Raw genomic sequence first — 27,219 nt, forward strand, 5'->3', positions numbered from 1 at the left:
GACGAGGAGCACCGAGAGTCGGGGTCTCGGGTGGAGCACCGAGAGGCGGAAGTGGTCCGGAGCAGACTCTTGGAGCCAGCAGCGGAGGAAGTCCAGAGAGGCGCCTCAGAGCCGGCAGCAGAGGGGTGCTGGAGTGAAGCCTCGGGGCCGGTGGCGGTGCGTCAGCAAGAACGCCGGCAGGAACGCCGGCAGGAACGCTGGCTGCATCGGGCTCGGGTGCGCCGCCTGGAACGCCGGCTGGAAGTGCTGGTCCCGGAGATGGACAGAGGTAACCCTCTGTCTCCCAAGCTGCACGGCGATTGCAGTCAGGCGCTCCCCCTCTGCCTCCTGCTGCAACTCCGCCAGACACAGGTGCGGAAGTTGCGGGATCCAGGAGTCCAGCATAATCACCGTGTGGCTATGTTCAGGCGGTGACGGGCGGAGTATGGCCTTGTCACCTCCTCGACATAGTCCTTTACGGTTCTTCTCAATATCCCTGGGTCCATGATGAGAGAGAGAAAAAAAAGGCGCGCCTCACCGTACTTTCTGGTCGGGTCCTTCTGTCATGAATTTGCGGGTGTGAGGTGGTGAGGCAGACGCAGCAGACCCAGGTAACGTGAGAAATGACGGTTTTAATGATAAATTAGTCCAAAATAGTCCACAAACAACCAGGCAGCACAACTGAGCAGAAGCCAGGGCTCAACGCCGGTAGCAACTGGTAAATTCAATGGACAAGACGAAGGACTAAACGCACATTCGACACTGACAAGACATTGACAAGGACCCGACGAGGAACAAGGAACACAGGTGGAGTTAAATACACAGCGGGTAATCACAGAACGAGACACACCTGGGAACAATCAAGGGGAGGACAGGACAACACCAAGACTGAGGGTCCCCCGAACATGACAAATGATGCCTTCTCCAAAAGTTTATACGGCCAAATTTGCCTCATGAATTATAAGTTATACTAGAAAAGCATTTTAGATACATATAATTTCTGTCTATTTTAATGCACTCTGAAAAGCAGCTTTTTGGCGATTTGAGTTAAAATGATTGCCTGAAAGATGTTTGCAATTGGCTTTGCCATATGTTCTCCATATGTTCTAACATAAACTATAGCTTTCTCTTCATGACATACTGAGAGTATGTTGACTTTAACTGGAGATAATATTTTCCCTGGAAAATAAGAGTTCCACGGAAGCTCTTATTTTCCAACATATGCTCCAGCTGGATCTGTAATCAAAGGTTTCCTCTCTGAGGGGCTCCAGACCAGCCATGTGCTGTAAGGAGTGGAAACTATAATGAGTCTGTTCTGCTTCTGAATGGCTCATCTGGTGATCACTGCTACACACAGAACAAAGCTGTGGACTCAGAAGCTGAACTTCTTATCGGTGGAGGACATTCATACGTGTATGTTCTTGAAAGGTTTAAAAGTGTGTAGGCAGGAAATCTCCTTTAGTAACAACAATAATAAATGGACTGACTGAAAACAAATGTGTGATTTGGACAAAGTTTGGCTCACATCCAGACCACAGCTTGGTGGGTACATGACTCAGTTGAACCCAGTTTTTGTGTGTAAAATGGGCCTGCTCTTTACCTCATTACTGTAAGACGATGTGAGAGGCGCTCTTACCTCATTGGTGTTGGTGTCACTTACCTGGGCTTTGTCGACAGGCCAGTAGACTCAGTTCGGTTGGGGACCAAAATTGCAACATTTGTTTAATTTTCAGATGGTGCAGTTCACTTTCACACTGCACTGAGTCAGACGATCCAAATTCATTGAAAAACTCTGAAAACATGGCTGCACTCCAGAGTTTACTCCATGGCCAATCAGGTCCTGTCCTGGTCATAGATATAGACATGACTATGGTCATACCAGTTGCCAGACAAACCTAGTTTCCATTCTTGTTACTAGTTGGAATGTGTAACTACTAATGTTGTTAGTCACTGATGTACTGTGACCAATGCTGCTGCAACAATCAACAACCACAACAGTAATAATGTTGGTAAAATAATAAATAATGTCACAAATTTCAGATATTAAATTAAATGACTAGGCTTAAAACTTTCCTTTTTGATAAAGTTTATCAGACTAGCTTAGGTTAAGCTAGTCAGTGCTACTTCTGTAGTCATTCTGCAGAAAGGCTACTGGAAAAATTGTCCTCTACCACTTTTTCTCACTTTCTTCTACAACTCTCCAATTTGCATTATTTGCTGTTCCTTCAACTGTTAACTTTTTGTTTTCTTTCAGTTATTTTTCTCTGGAGAAGCTGTCCCTGGTCTAGCATTCAGTTTGGCTGTGATTCCTTCCTGTAGGAGAGCATCAGCTGAGATAATGCTGACATCACTTAACTGTTCTCCCTCTCCTGTTATATTTACTTTCACAAACATCAAAAATAATCCTCCATCAGTTCATCTGTTTCTTCTGGTGCATTTTTCTCTAGTTGGTCCTGGCAGGTGGCCACTTTTTCTGAGCCAGGTTCTGGTTCTGCTTGAGGTTTATTCCTGTTAAAGGGGAGTTTTTTCTTTCCACTATCTCTACATGCATGCTTGGTATGAGGGATTCCTGTAAAGTCAATGACAAGAAGACAATGCAAGCTGGTGTTGCTGTGTGTAAGGAGTGGATGCTACAAGATCCAAACTGCTGGCTTTCCTTAGATAGAAACTGAATAATAGAGCATAATGATTTTTTTGATAACTAGAATCAATTGAAATGTGTTTAGAATTGTTTTTGTAAAGTGCCTTGAGATGGCATTTGTGCTGAATTCCCATTATATAAATACAATTGAATTGTATTGAAATATTTTTGTATCTTCAAAGAGTTATTGTGGATGGTGATACTGTGGGCAGGAAAGATTTCCAGTAGCTGTAAGTCTTGCAACAAATCTGAAGAAGTCTTCAGATTCAAGACACTGTTGCTTTATAACAGTCTCATAACATGCTAAAAACTCAATATGCAGGCAGCAGAGAAATAGAATAGAATAGAATAGAATTACTTTATTCATCCCAGCAGGGAAATTATTTCGCAATTACAGCAGCATAGAGACAAGACACACAACAACCACCACTGAGTAGCAAATGTAGACAAAATAAAAATAAAATATAACATGCTGTCAATATAAAAAGCAGCTTAGAGCAGTCCTTGCAAAGATTCAAAAAATGCAGATACAGTATGTATATGTAAATATATGTACAGCAAGTGTGTCACAGTGCAGTTGTGCAAAATTGGACTGATTAGTGCAGAACAATGATTTAGCTTTTATTGTACAGTGAGATGGCATGTGGCAGGAAGGATTTCCTGCATCTGTCCCTACAACAGCGGAGCTGGAGCAGTCTATGTGAGAAGGTGCTCCGCTGTCTGTCCACTATGTGGTGGAGAGGCTGCTGTTTATTGTCTGTTTATTATGACACCATCAGTTGTTGGCAAGCACTGCTTTGGTCATTTGCTTCTGGTGCTCCTCTTTAAATCTCTGTCTGGTTGAACTGGTTGGGAATGGACCATTGTCCATTTTGATTGATGGAAGAGACAGTTTGAACCTCTCTCTCCTCTCTCTCTGTTCTTTGGTCCTGCTTTGCATCCATGAAGCCTCCTGTTCAACTGGTCTTTGGTTTTGGCGTCATAGTTCTGGTATTGTGTAAGTTTTTGAGAGGATAACCAGCTGCTCTTGGTTATAAAAACAGTACTTCACTGCATTACTACAGTTAAACATCATAACAAGTAAAAGGAAACTGCACAGCACCAAAAATCAGCGAAGAAACTTGTTCAACTTGTGAAGAAACATCCACAAAAAATTATGAAAAAAGTCTGCAGGAAGAACAAATCAAAACTAATGTAGTTGCACTGCTTATTTATTAAGTAAGGATTTTTTGCGAGATTTTTAAAAGAGATTTTATGTGTACTGAGTGACACTCAGGATTATTTTCTGAGTGCCAAGGAGACCCTAACCCTGAACCCTACCCCACAGATTTACTTTCACAAGTGGAGCGTTGCAGATTCCCCTATAATGCTCCACTGAACAAAAAAATATTAAAAATTGCTTTGTGTTTATTTGAAGATAAAGACAGAAAAGGAAGGAAATCCATAATTTATAGTTGTACTATTTATGCACTCATTTTATTCTGGGCATCATTTTTCTCTGTGAACCTTGCAATAGACTGAGTGTCGCTACAATGGCAATAAAGATTTATTTCATCTTTCTCCAACATACTGCTGACATGATTGGTTCACTAATAATAATAATAATAATAATAATAATAATAACCACGATTAAAGGAGAGCATTCCTTTTCCATGACATCTCTGTATTGTGCAGCAGATTACACTAATATGGATGGATCACGTAATCAGTGCAGCACGCAGCTATAAATGTAGTCTGTTGACGTCATAGCCGGACAGCCCTTATTTGGTCAAACCCAGCGCCGAGCCTCAGCTCTAAAAGCGGCGCTTTCTGGTCAACTCAGTATTGTGAGAGAGAATAAAAGAGGAGGAATAGCTGGAAACACCCCGACAAACTGAACTGGACTTTTTTCTTTTTGTATTTGACAGAATGAAGCTCCAAACATCTCTCGTTATGGTCCTCCTCTCCACACACTGCACCTCCGGTGAGTTCAGTTTGAAGATGTTTCCGATCTTTGATTCTCTGGTCAGGTCTGCGGGGAAAAGTTATTTCATGAAGTTCCAGTTAGATTTCAGGTTTGTCAAGTTGAATAAAAATGATCAGAGAGAATACTTCATCTCTCAGTGGCTTATCGTTCCACTTATGTGCTGATTTGCACATCTATATCTATATTTCTATATCTAAACTTCCGCAGTGTTAGTTTATGAATGCTATAGGCTTATTTAAGGTGTAAATGGGATCATTTAGTTCGCTGCTTAGCAGAACGCCCTTTTTCATACATGTTCATTTAGCACGTTCTGAGTCTGTGATTATGGTTATGTTTTTATCTCTGTCTTCTCTTGTGCTACGTTTTGGTCCACCGTCTTTGTAAAAGTGCTAAATATGGTTTAATAATGTAAACTTAGGCTGGGAAGCTGGCACCGTCCTTATTACCTCGGCAATAATCCTTTCATGCATGAATTATGATCCTTTGTGTCAGGATTTTTTTTTTTTCCCAATTTTTTATTTTATTTTCTTAAGGCATAAAAAAGGTAGGAAAATTTTTTGTAAAAAACTTTTTTAAATTTTTTTTAGGTGATCAATAGTAATTTTGTCCAAATACAAAGTTGTTATTTGAAAAATACATCAGTAGTATTGTTCCTTAGGGGTTATCTGATGTCACAATATTTTTTTTACTTGCAAGACTCGTCTACAGTAGAAAGAGGGACCAGGTCGGTTCTCATGCTTTTTTGTCTGTCGGCCATATTGGATTTAACAAAAATCATTTCATGCATTTGCATGGTCAGTAGTAGATGGTGTATTTTATGATGCATTAGTGTCCACTTCAGTAGTCTGTGGGCATTTATAACATAAAAATCCACAAGAAGCAGAAGAAAATGGCTTTTAGATAGCTGTAAACTTCAGTGACCTCTATGCATGAAAGGGTTAAAATAAATGCTTGATGTTAAAACTTAAATTCAGTTGAGTATATTTATATGTAATTCAAAAATATTGTCTCAAGGCACTTTACTGACAACATCAGTTCAATCCAATCATATCTTCCTTTAACTATTGAACAGTGCATGAAGTTCACTACATTATTAAAATGGTTTAAGAAGCTTTCTATCTTTGGAAACCCAGCAGATTCCATCAAGTCGCTGACCTGAAGCATTCACTCCTGGATCAGCACATAGCCAGATTAGTAATTAAATGAATAATAACAAAAACTCAATCAAAACTTTCAGTCCCATTTCCAGTAAAAGATGGAATACTCATAACAAATTTTCAGCATAATGAGCAAACTTACTCCTGAAGACAAGTCTAACTTTTTATATATAACATTGTTCTACTAACAGGGGCTGTATACTCATATCCCCGGGCTCAGAATGTCACTTGGAGCTCCACCAACTTTAAAACTATCCTGAGCTGGGAACCCAAGCCGTCTGCGGATTACTCATACACTGTGGAGTTTTCTGTGTAAGTACCAGAATGTTTCTGAACTTGCAGCATGTCTCGTGTTCTCTGATGATGGAGCAAACTAAATAACAATCCTCTCTACAAATATGCTCCATTACAAGAATGTTGGCCCCAGACATTTTTAGTTCAGGAGCCCTACCATAATTGGTCAGATAAAATCCCAGAAGCAGATAAATATGTATTTGTAAAGTGATATGAAGATGGAAAATAGCTTTACAAAAAGTGTATCAAGAGTTGAATAAGTCTTTATGAAATAAATATAATGCAATTTGTTAGAACTAAAACATGAATACTAAAGGTTTCACAAATATATACAGGAAAACTTTCTGTGTGTACTTACAAAAAATCTAGTATCTGAAGAATGGATTTATAAAAAGTCAAACTCCACAAAAATGAAGAAAAAAATCTCAAAAACAATCTAAGATTGAATGTCTTGCTCCCCAAAGGAGAAGAGTCTCTGGAAAATGTGAATATTTAAAGAAAATGGAGGCTAAATCCAAATTATAGTTTGGATTATATATAATTATAGTTTTAACAAATTACATTTAATGTGTTCTGCTTCTTGGTGGTGAACAATATGGGTTTAAAGTTGGATGTATTACTGATAAATGCTTATTCAAAATACCACACAGGAATATCTCAGCAATCATTAATATTATTTTAATAATATTGCTTGTACATGATGTAAATTTTGGCCATACACAGTCAAAATTAACGTCCTCATCACCTCACACTTATCCCCAGTGGGGTGACGAGGGGTACTGGGTCTGCAGATGTCAACGGATGAGAGGCGGGGTGACCCTGGACAGGTCACCATCGCAGGGCAGCACAGAGACACACAGGACAAACAACCATGCATGCAGGAGAGCTTAGAGAGATCAATCAACCTAACGGTCAGTTGTGGACTAGAGGTGTGCTGATGGACATTATTTGATATAGGCTGTGTTGTGAGATTTATTTGACTCATATATAATTTACGCTATTAAGAGCCTTACTGCTAAATATTATTGTACTGACTGCAGGTTTTTCAATTGTCCTTTTGACTGAGTAACTGTGGTATTGTGCCTGCAAGTATTTTACATGTTTTATATCTAAATTAGGTGAAGTTACTACCAGATCATCTTCTTAATTTTGCCAGATCACAAAATGACATTTATAGATATTTCGCGATCATTATCGGTGATCGGCAGTGATCGGCCCTCATGGGTGATTGGAATCGGCAGCAAAAACCCTGATTGGAGCATTCCTAATCTGGACTGTGGGAGCCAGGGCTGGCCCAAGCCTTCATTTAGTTTTGGGGCCCAAGCCTTCATTTAGTTTTGGGGCCCTCTATTTCTACAACAAATTGCAAGGTCTCCCTCAGAAATCTTGCTAAGCCCGGCGGTCCACTGTGTTTTTTTTTTTTTAATGAAAAGATGTTAAGTAGACAAAAAATGTAAAAATATTACTGGATAATAAAGTGTAACATGAAAACATGGCCAGTGAAACAGTATTTAAACCCACAACTAGTCTGAAAAACAACAAATCAAAAAATACAATTAAAATGAATATCAATTATTTTATTTTATTATTATATACTTCTGTTTAATCCAAATTAAGTCAATGGCTCCATCAGGCCCCAGGGCTTCAGGGGCCACGAATGCTAATATTTTAACAGAGATACATAAATGTAACATTTGTTTACTGAGATTATCAATTTGATTTAATGGTTTCAGCATAAATTAAAAGATTTAAATTGTTTAACATTTAAATGTAAGATTTTAAGGAGCTGGACAGTTTACTTTGTAAAAGTTCAAAGAACAATATTCATAGTTAAATAATTTTGTTACCATAGAAACAATCTGATGTTCTGAGTCTAATCTTTGACATTGAGTTCTGTTTGTTAACAAATACATCTTACTTAGCTACTGTTATTACTTTTTAGATCGGCCAATTAAACTACCCCCTTCTCCCAGAATTTACGAAATCCATTTTGAAATGCTGTTAGAGGTGCTGATGTTCTTAGCAGGAAGAGGGGCCCCTAAGTAAAATTCTGCTCAAACCCTGCATGATGAGTAAAATTTGCTGCCTTGTGCAGCGGGACAAAGAGGAGATTTAATTTATGTGGCTTTAGTAGCTCTTCCATTTCATGTCTGTTAAGTTTTGAATAAACGCCACAGAAACTGTTTTGGTTGCCTGAGCTTTACAGTATGAGTTTTTCTGATCTCGGCACGGCCTCTTAGTCAGTCAGCATTAGTGGTTCAGCTGAACCGCTTTACCACTAAGGCACTGGCCAACTGGGACCACATGCATAAACTTTATCAGCGCAGACACAGAGCCACACGCTGGGCAGTGACGTAAATACACATGCCGCACATAATTCTTTCTTTACAAAGATATATCATTCTCATTGCACACCTCTGAAAGTACAGTAATGGGTTAAATCGTAGAGTTGTGCAAGCACAGCTCTATGACCACAGCGTTGGGTTTTAAATTCTTACCCTGGTGTAAATTTCTCCAAAGAAACACGATTCCTCACAGGGGATTGATGTCAATATCCATACAGGTCAGCCTGTGTCCAGTTTGAGTGAAAGGGGGAATGCAATCTGTGCTGAGGTAAACTTAAGAGAGCAAGCAGCGACAGCCTGTGAGGCAACGCGCGGAGGCAACGCGCGGAGGCAACGCACGGAGGCAACGCGTGGAGGCAATGCGCGGAGGCAACGGGCCCAAGTAAAGCCTTTTTCTCATGCAACTTTTCTACACCACCCTTTCTCGAAAAACCAATCAGCACTGTGGGCCGGGCTCCACCCTGTGCCTCTGTCAGACATGGCAGAGTCACACCAATATAACAATCTTTTTTTTCCATCAACAGAACTATATGATTGGTTTGGTACAAATTCAAAAGTGTTAAATGTTTCCGTGTTAGTAGATTTTTTTGCAAAAGCAGTAAATTTCACTCTAATCGAGCCGCATTATGTAACTATGGGCTGTATATTATTAGTAGTTAAAATCGAGTGTTAAAACAAAGTGTTTCCGTATCAAATCTAGAATTGTTAAAATGGAATCAATAAATCTTGACTTCTTAACTCTGAACTCCAGAATCTCAGGTTCCCACCAAGCCAAGCAACAGAATCCAAGTCATTTCACAACAATTTGCTTTGCACATGTCTGAGTTGTTCACCACGCTTGGTAAGTAATTTTTTTCTGAGATGGTTTATATAACTATTATTTTGAGTTGATACCAGCCTGTATGATAGACGTCACCTTCCCCCACACGGCTGGGTGTTAGCATGTTTAGCTTAGCATGCCGAATGTTTGTGTTGGAGAAACAAATTGAGCAGGTGAACATTGAGTCAAATTGTTGGCTAACATAAACAGATTGGTAATAATTTTTAGTATGCTTTCCATGATCTTGAATGTTTGCATAAATATTTGTCAGATTTATCAACCTTTCTGATCCTGATTTTTTTTCTTTGAAAAACTGTAAAAAGCTTTTTCATATTGAAAGCATATTCCTCACTGATAGCAGATATAATTTATGTTGTCGTTCAGTTGTTGTGCCTTCTCATATGAATTTTGCAGCATGTTTTAAAATGTCCATTGCCTTTTTTTCTAAATATTAAGAGCACTTTGTTTGAGGATGAATCTCCAGTCGTCAGCGTCAGTCCCTCTCACACCCTCACCCTCCATGGCGTCTTCCAAGATTCATGCTCCAAAAATGGTTAAGTGTTAATATCTCTGAAACTCCACATCTCTGTAATTGAGGCTTGTTGTTATAGTTATAGTAAAAATGCATTCCTTTGTTCCATTTTTCATTCTTATGTTTTTTGTTTGTTATGATCCAGAGACCAACACTGGCTGTATTACTTGTCCAGTGCAGTCAGTACCTATGAGCAGTTGGTGTTTTTGTCCCAGGCCAAGCTTCCATTTCAATTTCATACATGTTGTATTGAAGAAAAATGTATTTAGCATACTGTTTTTTGTATTGCCCAGCTGATATATCAGGCCTTTTGATAAGCAATATGTGAATGAAAGTGACATGTGAAACATGAACGTGTACATTATTCCACGTTGTTACATGTTTTGAAATAAATGCATCTCAGAAAATCATTGCCTCTTTATTAAATCTTTATTTTCCAAAGAATTTTTAAAAGTTCAAAGTAATAAAAAGTATATCTATTTAGTATTAATTACAAATAACTCTTATAAAGTAAAAAAATACTCTGGAAGAGTTAATATTTAAGATTTAAGACAGAGATAGTGTTAGTAAGTGTTAAAAGATGAACTCAGATTTGGACAGATTTGGTATTTGACACTTTCCAAAAAGTGTTAAATTAACACTTTCTGGTGTCGACACTTTAAAAGTGTTGAAATCAAATCTGACAGAGTTAATTTGGGCCTGTTGGATTTGCTGTGTGGAAACCATGGTAACCTCTTTTCAGTAACTTCTTTAAGTGAAACAGTTCTTTAGTTGAAAGTGATTTATGGAAGAGTCTGAAAACCCTGATGAGTGAAGCAGCAGGCAGTGTCACTACGGGTCTCTTTCAATTTAATCTAATCCTGCGCACAATGGTTTTGAGTTTTACATCCATACCATGTTTTTCCCTTACCAAAAACATATCTGAAGTGTTGCTTTGATTCTTTCATTTGTTTTTGAGAAATTCTTTAATCTGCCATGGCAACCATTCAGCTGTGCAAAATGCCTCAGTGGACCTGAGTGCCTCAGCACCGCCTTTCAGATACACAGCTCTTCTTAGGAGCTACTGTTTCCAACATTCCCCCATCACTCCTCAACTCAGGTCCTTCAGACTTGCCAACAGCAACCTGATGGATCTGCAGAACTGCTGAGCTCAACGTCTCAGTGCAGCACTGGTACAAACATTGTTAAAAGGTTAATAGAGGAGCCATGTTGTGATGACTGGTGGAGTTTAAGAAAACCTTTTTAAGAGTTTTTAAAGAGACAGAGACCCAATTTCAAGGTAAAATTCTAATTTCTTTTAGGTCATAATTTATATATAGGATTCAAGGGTTCAAATATTTTTTATTGCCATATCACCTTTGCTTGTTTGTGGTTCAAAATTCAGACTCAGGTCCCAGATTAAGAAATTTAATACAGAAATAATAAATAAAGTAGTTTATGTGACATATGGACATGTACAGTATATTAAAAAGGTGTTGTGTGTGTAAATAATTTATGAGATGAAGCTGTGTTAGGTGCAGCTTGAGTTCAGGAGTCTGACGGTTGAGGGGTAGAAACCGTTTCTCAGTCCGGTGGTCTTGCTCTGGATGCTTCTCAGCCTTCTGCCTGAAGGAAGGGGCTGAACAGACTGTGTGCAGGATGGGTGGAGTCCTTCATGATGAGGAGCGCCCTCCTCCTGCTGATGTGTAGAGGTCCGAGGTGGAGCTAAGGCTGCTAAGATTAGGTTACAAAAGTGAATGGCAGTCAATACAAAGTAATGAGTTTGCATAGAAGTATCAGGATGTGTGTGTGTGTGCATATGTGTGGATCAGACTCATTAAAACTCTAGTACAGTTTTATTAGTAAGAAATCTTTGTTTGGTCTGTGCTGTAGGGCTGGAGGAGACAGACAGAGGAACCATCACTGCATTCGCTCCAATACCACAATGTGTGACCTGTCCGTCTCCCTGACTGAGGTCAAGTCCTGCTACTCAGCTGACATCCTGTCTGAACCGCCACTGGGAACCACATCAGATGACACAGAGTTCCCACATACCACCTCACCCAGATTCTGCCCTTACCAAGACAGTAGGTTCCTCATGTTCCCTTCAACCAGCATGATATGTTAGAACCACAAAGACTGGCTCAGCGGAGGCGCAAGAATGACATCATCTTTATATTGAACTGATGTTATAGCAGATCTTTCATGCAGGGAGCCATCTAGAAGTTTGTCAATTTGAAATTCCTCTCCCATGTTTTTAGACCTGGCAGAGTTAATTAAGACTCAAAAAGGAATGACTGCTCATCATGTTTTTTTCTATAGACAGTAGGAACACTCCTCTGCAACTTTTCAGCAGCGTCAGGTTGTCTAAAGGAACACAGAGTGATGAAACATGAGACAGTAGTGCCTGCAGGCATGTTCTGTACTGTTTTTTAGTGCATGCTAGATCAGACACTCCCTTTTAGATCACAAAAGAAGAAAATATGAGATTTCTTGTTTGTGTGGATGAATCTATTTCAGATAAAAGCTGTCTGATGAGACAATGGCCTTTATAATCTACTCTGCTACTATAGGTATAAAAACTTTTGTTATGAAGTTATATTAAGTCCAAAATTATTCATACCTTTAGACAGGAAATGAGACAGGTATCCCAGAGGAAAACAATAGAAAATGAGCATCATGATTTTAAAATAAAATCTATTTACCCATTGTCAGGTCTAAATACCTATTAGAGACAATTTTACACAAACACAGGAAAGACAAGAGAGTTAGATTCTTTGTTTCTCGCGAGGAGAACGGACAGAGATGTGCTTTCAGTTACAAATCTCCTACCGCTCTGAAAAACACATCTCCCGCTCTTCTGTTTTATTGATTTTAGGAACCCTGCCACACGGGGCGCTGCAACTCTAGGGGGTGGGGTCAAAGCATTTTAGTTGCAGTGCTACAAGACAATCACTAAACTAAACACATGGTATCTACAATCTAAATCCTTCTTGCTCCAGGCACGGCGTCGAAAGGGACACGTTGTATAGCTTCAAAGCAACGGCTTTGTATCACAAAGAACAAAGCAGAGTTTCCTCTAGGGTTGTAAAACTCAGCTTGGAACAACTAACACCTCCATCTCTCAGGGAGTCCTGCTGAGAATATCTGTCACCTCCCTCTTCCAAGGAGGGATTAGGAAGAAATCAGAATTAATGAACACACAGAAACATTATCTAAATGTAACTACAAGGCTACATAATACAACAAATATTTGATAATACTAAAAATATAATTTACCCAACATTTCCCTCCTGTTTATCGAATATTTCCGTTCCATGCCCCTTATCCCTCTAAAAACAGTCACTTCAAATGATTTACAGCTGGGAGTTCATGTTTTGGAAAGCAAACATGTTTACACTCAGAGGTCACACCCAGTCCAAAAGCCAGGATCTGGATACCTGTCAGAAGAATCCTCATCAGAGTATCCTTTGTCAACGTCAGATTTTTTCTCTAATAAAGGATACATCTGTGCCATCACCGATCACAAGTTGTTAAAACAGACATTACATCATCGACAGGAGTTTTCATTAGCATCATAAACATAAGCACAACACAACATTCTCTAGTGTCATCGTCATCATCAGTGTCAGCATAATCAAACAATGGCTTAACTTAAAAAAAAAAGTAAATTTGCTTTGTCATTTTCCATCAAGGGAATTACTTTAATCCTTTTTTATCAAAGAAGCAGACTTTGAATGAGACCACATCCGCAGGGCCTGCAAAACTGTTATGACAAAACAGAGATCAGATTCTCCAAAGGCATCAATTCATTTGTGTAGTCATCACAAATATCTTCAATTCACTGTGTCCGAGTGAATTCTCCAACGCTCGTGGCTCTGTGGCTGCTATCGTCAAAACAAGTGTGCAACCGCTTCTTCAAGCAGTGGCACTCTGCCTCAGAGACAACAGCTTGTGTTGCAGAGTTCAGAGTCTGGCTTGGAGCTCAGAACTCCAGGGCAGTCTGTATGTAGTTAGCCATGAGCAACTCATCACGTGAAGCCTTATCTCCTACTTTGTCCAGTTCTGCTCATTAAATGGTGGATGTAATCTATTCAATCTATGCCTCAATTATATATATATCACAACTCCAACCGATGGAAAATACCAAAACCCTGTAATCACCAGCTTCAAAAGACACGTTTCCAAAGTAATGTTTTGCCAAAATGTTAAACATATGCAGATCTTTTCTTAAACCAATCTTATAAAATAGAACTAGACAAACAAAACAAAACAATAAACAAAAGCTTAAAATTTGCTGCAGTTGTACAGTTTACATTTATCATCAAAACAATGAATATCAATGTGAATTAGACAGTCCAGTTTAAATTACTTTTATAGTACAAACTGGATCTTACTGGTTATTTGTCTAAAACATTCAACATGCTTTCCTTAAACAAAATTCAAAAGAGTTAAACCCGGAGAAATTATAATGTCAACTTAACAAATCTAGACATTTTCAAAATATACCAATTTTACCTAGGTCTTTTACTTGTCGTTGAATTTAAAGTTTTATTCAAAATCGTTTTAAATGGATATAAATCAAAACAAAATCAAGTTTAGAAAAATCACCATAATCCCACCTGAGTACTTTTACTGATTAGTGATAACTTTAATCAATAACAGATTCTTCAAAACATTTCTTAAAACATTCTTGCTCCATTAAGTTAATGCTCTGAAAATGGCTAACACAATAATATTTTTAATTTCTATAATTGTTTTCCCAAGTTAATTTACCAAAATATGCTTCATTAATATGTTCTCCCTGTGCATGCGTGGGTTCTCTCCGGGTACTCCGGCTTCCTCCCACAGTCCAAAAACATGACTGTTAGGTTAATTGGTCTCTCTAAATTCTCCCTAGGGGTGTGTGTTGTGTGTGAATGGTTGTTTGTCCTGTATGTCTCTGTGTTGCCCTGCGACAGACTGGCGACCTGTCCAGGGTGTACCCCGCCTCCCGCCTGGAATGTAGCTGGAGATAGGCACCAGCAACCCTCCCGACCCCATTAGGGACAAGGGTGAACAGAAAATGGATGGATGGATGGATGCTTCATTAATCGCTATAAATTTGTTATCTATCGTTTCAAAATACTTTAGCCCATTGTCAGAACATCTTTCAATGGAGAACAACTCAAATCCATTCAAAAGAAACATATTTCACCAGACCATATCTTTCCTTTCACTTTTTTTATGTGTAACACAGATCAAACATGTTCTTCAAATAAAAAATTTATTTAAGTAATATAAAAGATAAACTTATAACATATTCTCCCCCCTGATGATGCATTAATTGCTAACGCATCACAATTTCTACTACTTTAAATAACAATGTTTATGAAACAGGTTTATAATGTTCCCTGAGAAATTCTACCAAATTCAATGCTGCCTTTTTCCCAAAAGGGAAACTCGTCAAAACAAACAAAACAATTTATTTTAGCATGCTTTAAATCTTCAAGATTACTATTTTCCCAAAACACTTCACGTTACAGTTTTAAAGCTCCTTATCTCATTTTACTCTTATGATTGTCAGATAATTCATTTTACAAACTCCTCAAAAATTTTCACTAGTGTTTGACAAAGCGTGTTTACCAATTAAGACTCTGTGAAGGTTTTGCATAAATCAGCCAGAGAGACGTTGAAGAAAATTCAAAATATAGTCAATAAAGAAAATCCAAAAAATGATAAATTAGGCCCATACTGAAATCAACATAACAAAAACACAATACAGGTAGTAACAGAACAACTCAAACACAAACTGACCTAACACAGACATGAGGGGACATTAGATAATGGCTGATCAGACCATTAACACACACTAAGGGGTAATTAAACACACAAAACCCTAACAAATACTGGTCAGTATATGACTAAATCTACAAATGAAAGAAAGTAATTAGTAATATTTAACAAAATAAAAGCACTGATACTTAAAGTTAACTAAATGAGTGCCCAACAAATAGCCAACCAAAGAGTCAGACCAACAAAAACAATTCAAAAATAAAAATCCAAACTACTCACTACTCAATGAGAATTAATAAGGATTTTAGGAGGAACTCTTAATTCTTCTACTGCTTTATTAGGCTTTGACACTCGATATGTTTTAGTTTCTTCTAATTTTAAAATTTGAACTTAAAACCTTTTTGGGGTACCTTTCGGCGTTCCACCACTAAAATTGTAACTTATATTCTGATATTTTGTCAGGAGGTACTTTTAGATGATGGGAGAGAAAGTGATTTACATCACACCTTCTCGTTCTGTCTTGCAGAGCTACTGCAAGTGGGGGTTACTTCACACTTAAAAAATAGTGGTATGCAAAAAGGCTTCACATGTTAATTAGTTGAATCTAGTGGGGTAGCAGTTACAGCCCAACTCTGTGGCCCCCCTGCGGAGCTGCTGCAAGGGGGGGCTGCAAGTCCCCTGATCTACATTATTCTCTACAAAAGTTCCACCAGATCCTCTTTGATTAACCCATAAGTTATTTCTAACTTAATATTATCCTTCAACAACAAATTTGTACAGTGTAGCAAACTTTTTCTATATTCAATCAATTTCTAGTCAACAAGTGAGTTACTTCTATTTTATTCTGTCTTAATCATCCATAATTCCTGTAGATTTAATAATATTTTATCTATCCTAAAGTTTTGGTCAGTTTAAAAAGACTGATTGTGAAACTATCTAGAATCGGTTGCATACTGCAGTTTGTTGTTATCTGAGCAATGCCTCTTACAGTTAGAGCCTGTTTCTATTTATTTATTCACTTTTGTATCTGTCTTACCATCCCCCCAGTTGAGACATGCAAAACCGCCATGGCTCAACATTACAGCCCACCTATACAAATTTGTCGGCAAGATAGGCTTATTTGCAGGTCACTTATAGATTCGATCTTCTATTTTTGCTCCAGTTTTAATCCAAAGAACTTTTCCGTTTTCAGGACTTAATTGTTGCATGTCTTTTAGGATCTTATGTCATATGTTTGATTCTTCTACCATATGTAAGACCTTTATTTGCCCCTCCGCTGCTTTTTTTGCCATCTTATCAGCGAAGGCGTTCCCTAGAGACACTTTATCTGTCCCTGTGGTGTGTGCGCCACATTTACAGATCGCCAGTTGTTTTGGTAGCTGCACAGCTGTCTGCATGAGTTGCTATAATAATGTGCTCATACAGGAGAGATGCCTTGCAGACGAAAAAAAGTCATATTTGTTTGTCTAAAACCGCATGTGGCATTTTTAATGTTAACTGATGAAAAACAGTACAATAGGAGCACTAACGTCTACTGCCATAGAAGCAGCAATCACGGCTCTCACACCGTAAGGCAAGGCACACGCCACACTATTAAGTTTGGAAGAAAAATATGCTATTGGTCTCATTTTATCACCATGTTGTTGAACCAGTACCGAGGTCATAAACTGACCTTTGCAATCCACCATCTGGAAAAAAGGTTTTTTATAGTCTGGTAAGGCGAGCGCAGCACTTGACACAAGGGCCTGTTTTATTTCACACAGTGCTTTTTCTGCTTCCTCTGTCCATTCCAAAAAGGAAGACATTTTTAGATCTTTTTCATACATTAGTTTACTGAAAGGGGCCACAATTTCTGCATAATTAGGCACCCAGTTTCGACAATAGTTAGTTAACCCCAGAAAAGACATCATCTGTTTTTTTGTTTGCGGTTTAGGTGCTTGGAGAATCGTTGTTTTTCTATCCTCCATTATGGTCCGCCCTCCTGCACTTAAATTATGACCCAAATATTTTACTTGTTCTTTACACAGTTGGAGTTTATTTTTATTGACCTTATGACCTTCCTCAGCTAGATGTTTTAGAAGTGCTAAAGTGTCTTGTTTACAGATTTCCATGTTAGGAGATGCTAATAAAACATCATCTACATACAACAAGACTTGGCTCCCTCCTGGAGGTTGAAATGTTGACATGCTTGCACTCATCACTTGAGAATAAATTGTGGGGCTCTCACAATAACCCTGGGGCAGCCTGGTGTATGTGTACCTGTTCCCTTCAAAAGTAAATGCAAACCAAAATTGACTCTCCTTATCTACTGGTATTGAGAAACAGGCATTACTAATATCTACGACCGTAAATACTTTTGCATCTGATCTAAGGGAGTTTAACAATGTATGTGGATCAGGTACACACGGCGCCCTTTGAATGACGGCATTGTTTACTGCTTGTAAATCTTGAACCATGCGCCATCCAACAGAAGGTGGTTGTTTTTTAACAGGAAAAATAGGAGTGTTACATGGAGAATTTTCACACTGCACTATGACTCCTGCCTCAATAAGGTCTTTAATTACTGCTGTAAGTAACATTTGTCAGTTTTGTTTGGAGTACAAATGTTGTCCCTTTTGCACCCATGTTGTCCAGAACAATGCTTTTCTAGTTAACCCAGTGGAAGCACTAGTTTCTATGTTTGAGGAAGTAGTCACCCAATCGGTAGCTGCTTCTCCTTCTTCAACAAGATTACCTAATTGATTCCACTGCTCATTTCTTTGTTTAAACAGAGATACATGCGGGGAGGTCCACGTTCTGTCTAAAGATTTTAAATCATCAGGAAGAGCAACAGCTGCAACGGCTGTGTGTTCTGTATCTGTATACAGATAGGTCACTGTGATTTTAGCTGGAGTGACCTTGTTGAGCCTGTCTTCATAATTCTTGTCAGGCCCAGCCGCATTCTTGAACCAAAGAGTTATATGTAAATTGTCAGGAGGCTTTTGATCCTGCGGGGCAGAGATGGCTTTACCTCCCTCAGTCAGGAGTGTCTGAGCAAAGTTATGTGGGGTCTGTCGGGCACATCTAATGTATAACAATAGTGTGGATTTGCATTTCCCTTAACAACAAAGAAATCTCCCTTTTTTATTTCTGACTGCCTTTTAACTGCTATGTGCCCATCAGTGGTTGGAATCAAAGCTAATCCTAGCTGTATAGGGCCATCTCTGCCTAATAAGTTTACTGGGCATTCTGGGAGCATCAAAATGGACAACTGACAAGCTTGTCCCTGTGGATCTCTAAGCCAGACTGGCTCTGATTCATTGACTTGCGTTAATTTACCCCCAGCTGACCTCACGACGACAGTTTCCCCACTAATCTTTACCCCAGAAATGTTTTCTCTGCACGTTGTCCTACATGCACCAGTGTCACAAAGGAAAACTACAGGCCTACCATTCATGAAAAGAGTTATTTCTGGTCTTACTCTATCCATAGATAATAAATCCTGTAGATTTAATTGGACCTCTTCACTCTCTAAACTTTCTGATTCTAGTCATGCTGACTGATCTGTGTATTTTTCTGGGCAATTTCTGGCTATGTGTCCTTCCTTCCCACAACACCAACATCCTAAGTCGTTTTGTTTAAAATTATTTTGTCTGAAATTATTTTGTCTGTAGTTCCCTCTTCCCATTCTCCCTTTCTTGATAAAATATTGTGGGGGTGAGGGTAAGTCGGGATATAGTTTTGTAGTTTGTGCTATTTGTTTCTCCCCTTCTGTTTTGTTATTTTGGTATCTGTTAACTTCAGCTACTTCCCCTCCCCCTCCTGCTGCTTGCTGCTCCGCTGCCTGCCTTTTCACACTCCTAAACCCTGTCTCATCATCTTCCTTCCTATAGAACATCAAATTTTTTGATTTCTTTTCCCCCTCTTCTCTTTTTTGTGCTAATTCTAACCAAAAGTTCACATCCTCATACCCTTCTTTACGCATTTTCTTTTGGTTTGACTTTGTTTTTTGTTTTATTTTATCCTGCAGTACTGTTAGTTTTTTGTGAGTTTAGACGGCCGTCAAAGTTATAGTTTGTTGTCCATTTATCTAAATGTTTTAGTTTATGCGGATCCTGAATTTCAACATATTTCCAGTCATTTGTTTTTAAACTGTCTGTTGGCTTATTCTTACTTATATTTTTCCCCATTTTTTTAAATAAAATTTAGCCCAGTTTGTCGACGCCTAGGGAGTCCTAAAGACTGGGGTTCTGTTCAGTAGGCCAGCAATTGAAAACAACCTGTTGAGGTAACCCACGCTTCAACTCTTTCGAGTGGGGGTTCTTACCTCTGCATCCTCAAGAGGTTTGCTGGTTACAATCCTACTGTTTTATATGAGGTAAAATGCCAAGTGGTATTTACACCTCCAAGCACTCGCACAATCACACACTTGTTGCGGACTTTAAGCGCCTGCTTCGCCGGACTCCGCCGTCCGTTCCAATTACAATTTTAGTGAATTAATTAAATTTTACAGCAGGTTTGCACCAGGCTCCGTGCACCTGTTTCAACGAAATTTTGCGCAAGGACTTCGTACGCCCGTCACGGATTTCTGTGCTTTATTTTTACCTGTTAGAGTCTAGAATTTACAGGGTTTTGTATTCGCGCAACGACCCTCAGTCATTCGCCACACTTTTAAACAAGAATCCACTCACCCTCTGTCTTCCCCTCGGAGTCGTCAACCGTCAGATTCCAACAGGTAGGCCGACACCAGCCCTTCAACAGGTTTTGAGAAGCTTCCAATAAGAAACTTGCCGTGCGCACGGTCTTTAACCGGAGTCGACCAGACCTGCCGGGATCCGTTCGGTGTCTTGACCTCCGGCTCGAAGGACCATATAAATGTCAGGTCTAAATACCTATTAGAGACAATTTTACACAAACACAGGAAAGACAAGAGAGTTAGATTCTTTGTTTCTCGCGAGGAGAACGGACAGAGATGTGCTTTCAGTTACAAATCTCCTACCGCTCTGAAAAACACATCTCCCGCTCTTCTGTTTTATTGATTTTAGGAACCCTGCCACACGGGGCGCTGCAACTCTAGGGGGTGGGGTCAAAGCATTTTAGTTGCAGTGCTACAAGACAATCACTAAACTAAACACATGGTATCTACAATCTAAATCCTTCCTGCTCCAGGCACGGCGTCGAATAGGACACGTTGTATAGCTTCAAAGCAACGGCTTTGTATTACAAAGAACAAAGCAGAGTTTCCTCTAGGGTTGTAAAACTCAGCTTGGAACCTCCCTCTTCCAAGGAGGGATTAGGAAGAAATCAGAATTAATGAACACACAGAAACATTATCTAAATGTAACTACAAGGCTACATAATACAACAAATATTTGATAATACTAAAAATATAATTTACCCAACACCCATCCATCCATCCATCCATCTTCTTCCGCTTATCTGGGGTCGGGTCGCGGGGGTAGCAGCTTCAGAAGGGAGGCCCAGACTTCCCTCTCCCCAGCCACTTCTTCTAGCTCTTCCGGGGGAATCCCGAGGAGTTCCCAGGCCAGCCGAGAGACATAGTCCCTCCAGCGTGTCCTGGGTCTTCCCCGGGGCCTCCTCCCGGTGGGACGTGCCCGGAACACCTCACCAGGGAGGCGTCCAGGAGGCATCCTGACCAGATGCCCAAGCCACCTCAACTGGCTCCTCTCGATGTGAAGGAGCAGCGGCTCTACTCTGAGTCCCTCCCGGATGACTGAGCTTCTCACCCTATCTCTATGAGAGAGCCCAGCCACCCTACGGAGGAAACCCATTTCGGCCGCTTGTAGCCGCGATCTCGTTTTTTTGGTCATGACCCAAAGCTCATGACCATAGATGAGGGTGGGAACGTAGATCGACCGGTAAATCGAGAGCTTTGCTTTTTGGCTCAGCTCTCTCTTCACCACAACAGACCGGTACAGCGCCCGCTTGACGGCAGACGCTGCGCCAATCTGCCTGTCGATCTCCTGCTTCCTTCTTCCCCCATTCGTGAACAAGATCCCGAGATACTTGAACTCCTCCACTTGGGGCAGGACACCCCCCCTGACCTGGAGAAGGCACTCTACCCTTTTCCGGCTCAAGACCATGGCCTCGGACTTGGAGGCACTGATCCTCATCTCGGCCGATTCACACTTGGCTGCGAACCGCTCCAGCGAGAGCTGCAGATCACGACCTGATGAAGCCAGTAGGACCATATTGTCTGCAAAAAGCAGAGATGAGATCCTAAGGCCACCAAATCTATTTACATTTTAGTCAAATATTACGTCAAACTTTGTTTAGTTCCTTATCAATAATGTATGGAAAAAGTTTATGAGCCTTTAGAAGGTTTCTTCTGGTATTTGGATGATTTATCTTTGAGGATTAACATCAAGAGCCTGGAGTGTGAATGTTTGCATTCACAGTTATCTTTAAGCTCCTTACACAGAATCCAAAAAAAATAATACTTCCAGTCTGAAGAAACCTGTTTGTCACATTAGATCATGCTTTATTCTCTGTAAATGATACATGGCAGCAAACAGCAGCCGGAGATGTTGTCCGTTTAAGAACAGGAGTCAGAATGTGAACCCACCTGTGGATGTGAGAGCAGCCAGAACCGGAGGCAGATTTATGAGTGAGGCTGACTGAGAAGGTTTTCTGTTGCTTGGAAGAAGACGAACGCTGTTACGCAAAATTGGAAAAACTAACATTTGTGTAATGAGCCCAACATGGACGGCCATGTTGAGCCGTACGGAGCCCTCCAGGGGACATGAAGAATTTTTTTTCTTTTGCGTTCTCTCGCAATAATGTTCATGTAGTCAGTTCATGTGGCATAATTGAATATTGTAAGCCTTTCTTATGGGGCCATCATATTTTCTGCTATAATATAAAGATTTCATGAGGTTTTTCCATGTATGTTAACATCTTGTTGTGAAATATCTGAAGTTTTATATCTTTTTCTTTAGGATAGAAATGCACCACAAAACTATAAACATAAAGAAATAGGAAAGAAGGAAAGTAGGAAAGAAATAAAAATATATCCAAACTATTTGGACTATTTCTGAGTTACTATCACCGGGTAATGAGTCATCTGACAGTTTTGATTATGTCTCTATTGTGTTAGTCTGAATGGTTTTAATGTGCAGTTCCATCTCAACCTTACACAAACAGACATAAACATGCAGTGAATAAATCGATTTTCAATAAATTTTTTGCACCAAAGAGTTAAGAATAAGGACTGAGTCTCTTTAAATGTGTATATATTTGAAATTTCAAATTGACCTTTGTGACTGTATACAAAATAAATCAGCAAATATTGCATATTGCGATTGAACGCAAAAATTATTGCAAGGGAATGCAAAGAAACATTTTTCCCCATGTCCTCTAGAGCGCTGTAGAACCAAAACCTTAGAGAGTGTATTTCATTATTTATATTGTTTATTATGCAAAAAACACAGTAGATGTCTTTCTGCTGCCATTTCTTCTAGAAATGGCAGATTTGCAGTATTTACAATTATTAATAGTTTTTCCGTCACCAAATTCACTAAAATGACCTCAGATTGAATCACACACAGCTGGACTCTGTTTCCCTAATAGGTGAAGGCAATCGTTTTATTGGATTTTCTTTAGGAGATATCACAGTAAAGGGAGCTGAATATAAATGCACACCATGTTTTATTTGTAAACAAAATTGAAACTCTGCATCCATTATCTTGTGCCTCAAAAGACTTTAGAGAAAAGATCAGACTCCACAGTAACACTTAGAGCCAGAACAGATGAATGAATCTTTGGACTCAACCTCCAACAGAGACACATGCAGAGACACCCGATATCCAGGGGACACAGACTCAACAGAGGCACAGCAATTCTTTGCATGGTTCTGTTGCTTTGTTGAAGCAATTTGTACCTAAAGGAGAGTTTGAACCTGGAGGTTCATATTTGTGCCTTGTCTCCATTTTTTTCTTTCTCTCCTTCTCTCTTCTTTTCCTTATAATCATTCAGTCCTTTTTCGTACACAATCTTCTGTCTAACTTAAACTTAGCTCTGGGCACATGGTTGAGTTTTATGACTCCTTGTTCCAAAGTGGCGGCCTCATCTGAGTCTGGACATCATGTCAGTCTCTGACACCTGATCAAGTCACCCCTGTCTTTTCTACGTCTCCTCCTCATCCGTCTTATTGCCACAAAATTGTGGTTCCACTGACTTTTCTCTTCCAATTTTTCCAATAATTTTGAAGTTATTGATCAGTTTTCATGTCATTTTGTTCGTTTAAAGCAGCTGTTTGGCTATTTGTTAATAAATTCTCAAACTTAACTGAAAAATGTGAAAAGTTTCTTCTGCTGGTTCTGAATTCATTCCTTCAGGAGAAAGAGATTGATAAGTTTGACTTACGAAAAAGTAAAATATACTAGAATTGTATTAACAATTTCATTAATAAATTAATAATTGTATAAGGCAAACATTGAATTTTTCTCAACAATATACCATTTAATACAACATTTTAAGAAAATACACAAAGGTTTCTGGGTGTAACATGAAAGCATGTGGAAAGGGTCAAGCAGCATGTTGACCTGCAATAGAATGACAGGAAGAGCCCAGAGTCCGGGTTCAGAAAGGCTTTCATTGTAAGATGAAAAGAAAAGAAAGTTCTGAAAATGTCGTGTTTTTAGGCTGATAAAGTTCTAGGTTCTAGCTCTAGGCAGATGTCAGGTCACTCTTTTTGGCAGTCAGACACGTGCAGCTAGAGGGCCCACACTGGAGAACCTCCAGGCTCTGCCCTCTGCTAGATCCACCACATTATCAGGTCATTCCCTCTGCTCCATTGAGTTGGCTATTAACTGGTTTTCAATATTCGACTGTCAGTAACAAACCTTCACTCTCCTATTTCCTTCACAGCTGAGATTGGGAAGCCTACCTTCAACCTGACAGTGCATGAAGACAAAAAGACCATCACCCTGCATGTGACTGACCCACTCACAGCTGTGTTTAAAGATGATCATCAGCTGAGCATCAGAGACATTTTTTCTGATGAGCTACAATACAAAGTCTTGTACCGGAAGCAGAAGAGCACTGGCACAGTGAGTGATGCCAACCATCTACGTAAAGATCTTCCACTTGTCGTCTTTAAGGATCATATGTGCAATGTACTCTTAAGCCAGGCCACATTTTTTAGCCTTTACCTAATCTCTTCCTTTTCTTCTTTTCAGAAAATGCAAATGTTCAGCTCAAGTGTGATAAAGATGACCAATCTAGATAAAGGCGAGAGCTACTGCTTCAGTGTCCAGGCCCATATTCCCAGCCGAAGGTCTGAGAAGCAGTTTGGACAGCTGAGTGCAACCAAGTGTTCTCATAATGATGAGGAGCCCATCTTAAAAGGTCACTTCCTCTGACTTCATCATGTATTTTGTCCCTTTTGTCCCTTCATACTGAAGTTACTGATGATGTTTCAACAGACACATTCACACAAGTATCATGTCATGTATTGAAGGTTAAAAGTCACTACATCATCTGTCAGCAAAACAACTTGTGAACAAGAAATAGCCCTAAAATCCAGTGTTGGTGAACTCCTGAACATGCAATAAACTATGTGAATTCACATAATGTGCATCATGATGTATACCTTGTGAAATATTAAGAGAGACAGTGTCAGGTTTAACAGATATCAGCACCTCTGTCTCCTGAGCCAGAGGTAACTCATTAGTGTCACAGACCTAACAGCTCTAGATCAGGGGTGTTTAACTCATTTACATTTCAGACCACATAAAGACAACAAATGTCTTCAAAGTGCCCAGACTTCCCTCTCCCCCAAGGCTCCACAGAGAAGTGGCCTGAGACTGGCGTTCTCAGGCCAGTCGAGAAACATTGTCCCTCCAGCATGTCCTGGGTCTTCCTCTTGGTCCCAGTGCGTCCCAGTGGGATGTGCCCAGAACACCTCATCACCAGGCGTCCAGGAAGCATCCTGACCAGATGTCTGAGCCACCTCAAGTGACTCCTAGGGTCTTAGGAGTCAATGGAGGAACAAAGCCCTCCATTTCCAAGCCCTCCTTGGAAACGTCTGATACTGTAATAGATATTTTGGTTTCTATTAACATGAGCCAGTTGAAGCCATAAGTAGGCAGGATCAGAACTAACATGCAGCAGGATGTTGTGATAGTTAGGTAAGAGCAGGGCGAAGAACAGGAAGCTGTGGACTGAACCAATTAACAGCAACAATGAGCAATTTTACAAGATTAACGCCCTGAGAACGTACATTACTCAGAGTCAGCAGTACTTTGGGTTCATGCTGGATACAACACAATGTTTGAAATGCTTTCTTTGTGTTTTTGTGTACTGTGAAGAAGAATGATTGTAATTGATATTTTGTATTTTCTTATCTTTGCAGTGTATTCTCCTGCTGTTATTGCTGGTGGTATTCTCTTCATCCTGCTTGTGATAGGTCTGATTATCACCATCACTGTGATCTACTGCAGCCAGAAGAGAAAAGCTCTGAAGAGCGGGGCAGAAGGATGTCCACTGCGGGACGTTTAAAGTTTCCCCCATGTTCCTGGGTACTGGGCAGAATGGTGGGTGGGGCTGAGCTGTGGGGTATCCAGCCTTCCAATGTCATACACTGGAATGATCCTACTTGAAGTTTCTGTGAAACTGCCTTACACTGTGAGACGTTTAAATGGTTGTTCTTTCAGGCTGCAGATAACATGCAGTTTGAATTCATACTGAAACTACTTCACTATAACTTCACCATTACGATTTCTATGGATCTCTTTCTTTGGTGAGCGGTACAACTGAAATATATGTTTTTAAATAATTTCCGGAATAGTTGAGATGTGGGATTTCTTTTGGGCTCAGTAAAAGTTAATTTAAAACTTTATTCTAAATGAATGCACTACAAATACTTTATATCTGCTGTTTAATTTATGGAAAGTTCAGTTTGGTGGCATTTTAACCTTTTTGTTGTTAGATGTGTTTATTGTCAAAGGTTTTTAGAATATGACTGAATATGAACATTTAAAACATTTTTTATTTTAATTTTTATGTGATGTTTTGAATAAAACTAATGTTATTTATGTCCAAAGTCCTGGTTTTATTTGCCATTATACAATTGAAATCCTCATCATTTGTGCAAAGTACACACAACATATGTGGATTCTGATATTCCAGTTTTATTTAAACCAATAAAGCAGAAGATTTTTACATTTAGCCTTGAAATGTCTATTTAGATGATACTAACTGTCTTGCTTCTTAAACATCCTTAAATATTGCACAGCTTCATATTTTCATCATTAATGAACAGCCACTATAATGACGTCCATGAGGTGGCGATGTTGGTAGGAGTAGTAGGACCACTGAGATGACTTTTTGTTGTCATTAGATCACAAATTCATTTAACCTTTTATTTACTATAAAACTAACATGCATCCATCCATTGTCTTCCTCTTATCTGAGATCAGTCCCAGAGCAACAGATTCAAGTTTGAATCTCAAACTTTTCTTTCCATCACACTTGTCTGCACATCCTTGCAAGATATCAGTTGTCTTCATCACATAAACTTCTTCATGCTAAGCTTGACGAACTCATCTTGACTTGTTTTCCATTCCATTGCCCCATATCCCTCTGAGTCAGTGAGCTTTTGCTTTGTGCCCACACAGTCATTTCCTGTTGCTCTCTTCCATTTCAATACAATCATTATTCATCATTACTGATATTTGTAATGATGGATTCCTTACATCAAAAATCATCCTTTGATGGCTTCCAGTTTTAA

General features: G+C 39.4%; 1 protein-coding gene and 1 long non-coding RNA gene across 2 annotated transcripts; both read left to right on the forward strand.

Moving 5' to 3' along the window:
* The first annotated feature begins 4,371 nt into the window (after positions 1 to 4,371).
* Positions 4,372 to 26,526, forward strand: f3a (coagulation factor III, tissue factor a). Its single transcript, XM_028025685.1, has 6 exons — positions 4,372 to 4,583; positions 5,935 to 6,055; positions 11,607 to 11,800; positions 24,357 to 24,538; positions 24,668 to 24,836; positions 25,843 to 26,526. The coding sequence occupies exons 1-6, from the start codon at positions 4,529 to 4,531 to the stop codon at positions 25,986 to 25,988; spliced, it is 867 nt and encodes a 288-aa protein (XP_027881486.1). The 5' UTR covers positions 4,372 to 4,528; the 3' UTR covers positions 25,989 to 26,526.
* LOC114149673 (uncharacterized) lies at positions 9,645 to 10,144 on the forward strand. The gene is made up of 2 exons (XR_003596554.1): positions 9,645 to 9,755; positions 9,880 to 10,144. It is a non-coding gene; the product is annotated as an uncharacterized LOC114149673 (long non-coding RNA).
* Positions 26,527 to 27,219: the final 693 nt, after the last annotated feature.

Source organism: Xiphophorus couchianus, chromosome 8 (assembly GCF_001444195.1).
Source record: "Xiphophorus couchianus chromosome 8, X_couchianus-1.0, whole genome shotgun sequence".
NCBI classification, from domain to species: domain Eukaryota; kingdom Metazoa; phylum Chordata; class Actinopteri; order Cyprinodontiformes; family Poeciliidae; genus Xiphophorus; species Xiphophorus couchianus.